General features: G+C 33.2%; 1 protein-coding gene across 1 annotated transcript; it reads right to left on the bottom strand.

Moving 5' to 3' along the window:
- Window positions 1-406: 406 nt before the first annotated feature.
- LOC128551758 (uncharacterized) lies at window positions 407-2,634 on the bottom strand. The gene is made up of 3 exons (XM_053532671.1): window positions 2,369-2,634; window positions 1,918-1,991; window positions 407-880 (listed from the first exon to the last, which is right to left on the bottom strand). Exons 1-3 carry the CDS (start codon window positions 2,523-2,525, stop codon window positions 764-766), a joined length of 348 nt encoding a protein of 115 aa, XP_053388646.1. The 5' UTR covers window positions 2,526-2,634; the 3' UTR covers window positions 407-763.
- Between the last annotated feature and the right edge of the window lie 214 nt (window positions 2,635-2,848).

Raw genomic sequence — 2,848 nt, 5'->3', positions numbered from 1 at the left:
TTGTTAGTACTACACATAAATGTTCCCCATGATTAGACTATGTGTCGTGCACATGACCCATGGTTGCCGGTCAAAGTTCAAGGTCACTATTTAAGGTCAAGTTAAAAAAAAAAAATTCACCGGAAGGGGACTTCTAGCTGTATTGCTACTGCAATACGCGATTACTAGTATTTAGTCATTTCGTCATTATAGTGGTACGGGAGATTAAAAAGTGGTCAGAAGGGTATCGTTAACAGCTCGCGGTTCAGAGGTCAGAATACAATATTGTAATTAAAAAGCTTCTTGATATAGATTGCTGCGTTCATTGTCCCATTTTATCTATATCACATAGAGTTTTTATATGTTAGGAAGGTGTAAAAAATATTTTTTGTGTGTAAAATATCAATGGACTGCATTTCTATAACTGCGCAACAGTACAACTATTGTTTTAATAACCAAAATATACATAAAAATTTGCAAAGCTATTCTAAAGCAGCTCAGACCCTAAATGGTAACACTCATTTTGGAATTTTAAGTGCAGAATTGGGGGGAAATACTTTTTTGCTTTTGGATTACCTCCTTTTATCAGATGTTGATTAATCTAATTGGGGAAAATCCATGGTTCTCATCGATCATATTTTCGAATTTCACTGAAATAGGACCAAAAAATAAAAATATGACAACACTTCCATGGTATTTTTGAACCTCGCCTTTGAATTATGACACAATACTACACATTCAGATGACAATTTTACTTAATTTTTCAATTAGTAATTGAGTTTTTCTAATTCTTTTCGAATACATTCTTTGTAAACTTTCCGGGGATATTGCCTGCTGGCTTGTCGTTATCCACCATACTTTCCCCAGCTATTCCCACACCAGACCGTCTGTGTAAATATTTCTGCAAAAGAAGAAAATATTGAGATATTTTGCATCTGGTAAGTTACATCTGATTAAAGTTAAAATAATCGCCCAATAGAGAAATAACTGAACAATGTCAATGATGACTTCGAGACAATAAACATTTTATCCTGTATTCACTATGACGATAGCCCGAACTTGTGCTTGACAATGTTTTGTACTACGTCAATGTAAAATATTGATGGACTTTTTTTTACATCAACTCTTTGAATTTCAATAAAATCTATGAAAAGATCATTTGGAAGCACAGAGAGCAACCAAGCAAAATAATTGCAGACTGTTCATAAGTACGACATCCCTAACGCACCCAGCACGTTGACTATTACATCGACTTAAGCGGAATTCTAAACAGTTTTAGGTATACGCAAAGTTCAGATCAATTATACCTTAAGTTCACGTCTTTAAATGGCACGTGTCCTTAAGACCATTCTACGGGACGGGAGTGACTACTAACAATGATTCCTTCTGTCAAGAGTTTTCATGGGCGGCATGTTTCACACAATGTTGGTATCAGTCTAATTTTTAGAAATTTTACCTTTATTTACCAATAATTACAGCGCACTTTTTATAAACTGGTCATATAGTTTCTTTTAAAATTATTTTATGAATACAGAGCTACGTATTATGCAATTATTTCATTAAAAATGGATTGAATTTTGGTTAAATATAAAATATTTTTATTTCTCCTTGAGCGACCCATGCCAGTCGAAGGCCTGATGGGAAGGACTTTTTTTTTGTGAAGTAAACATTTTCAATAAACATATTTAGAATTATACATGTGTTGCAAGATAACTAGAATAACAGGCTACTGTTTTTATATAGATAGAATATTAGGTTAATGCTAGGGAGATACTTCAGTACCTCACATAAACTGGATTGCTTTGATGCATTGCTTTGCTTTCAAGGATCTTCTTTTATGTTATATTCAATAGTAAATTATAACGTGTTTGCACTTCTCTTTTCTAACTAGGAGGAGAGCAGATTGTTTAGTTTTTATCAAATTTAAAACAATAATACCGGAAATATCTTCGCTATCCTTGGAGGAACATCTGAGTCAGAAAGAGGCGTTGATCCTGGTATTATTTCAAAATCTGAAAATCATTATAAGTAGAATATAAAACATGTTTTTTTAGTGTTACAAGAAAAGAATTTTCATTTTTTAAAGAAGTGTTCAATATCCAAAATTAACAACATGCTTGTTTAGTATAAGGAAAGACCCATAAGAATGATTAAGTTGTTCTTTTGGAGTATCGAGTACGTTTAATATTTAATGCTAGGGAGAAGCTGTACAGTTCCGTACCTCTCATGAACAAACTCAGTAGACTCAAATGGCTAATACTTTTGCTTTAATGCGTTGCTTTGCTTTCAACGGATCTTCTTATAATTTTTAAATAGCAATGTTTGCACTTGTTGATTTTTCTTACGTAGAAGGAGAGTAATGCTTATAAAATATAGAACTAAATTCTACCGGAAATATCATCTTCAAATTCAACTAAATTCATGTCTGGTGTACGTGTAGCAGCATTCATTACGTCAATCATGAGATTCGAGGGGGTGTGATCTGTCGCTCTACCAGGTTCTTGAACATCAGTTGCAACAGTGTCAGTCTTTTGTCTTTTTGCCATGTGCCTAGATGAACTGCTTTCACCAGAGTCCTAAATCAATATAGTTATATACGTCTGCCGGAAACAAATTGATCCGAGACCGAGTTGTACTAGATCAAAGCTACAGAATTCTTTCGTAATGTGTATAATTACGTATTCTCCAAATTATTATAAAACAGCTCAATGTGTTATAAATGGCAGAAAATGATATACACGTATTTATAAAACTTGTATTTTACTGCAGAAATTTTGTTAATGAATTGTTATTTTTTTAAAGTAAAGCTAATAGTATCAGGCTTTGCCACGCCTTTGACATTGTATATCGTGAAATTGACATTGTGCAG

The sequence above is a fragment of the Mercenaria mercenaria genome, unplaced genomic scaffold (assembly GCF_021730395.1).
Source record: "Mercenaria mercenaria strain notata unplaced genomic scaffold, MADL_Memer_1 contig_1640, whole genome shotgun sequence".
In the NCBI taxonomy this organism is placed as follows: Eukaryota; Metazoa; Mollusca; class Bivalvia; order Venerida; family Veneridae; genus Mercenaria; species Mercenaria mercenaria.
Note: the sequence above shows the minus strand (reverse complement) of the source record. Positions and strands in the feature narration are given on the sequence as shown.

Bases quoted from the DNA above. Each gene is read 5' to 3' on its own strand.
- LOC128551758 (XM_053532671.1), bottom strand. From the start codon at position 2,525: ATGGCAAAAAGACAAAAGACTGACACTGTTGCAACTGATGTTCAAGAA. The intron at 1,992-2,368 runs GTAGAATTTAGT...AATGATTTTCAG, and splicing joins ATTTGAAGATGATATTTCCG to ATTTTGAAATAATACCAGGA. The intron at 881-1,917 runs GTATTATTGTTT...CTTCTTTTGCAG, and splicing joins GGATAGCGAAGATATTTCCG to AAATATTTACACAGACGGTC.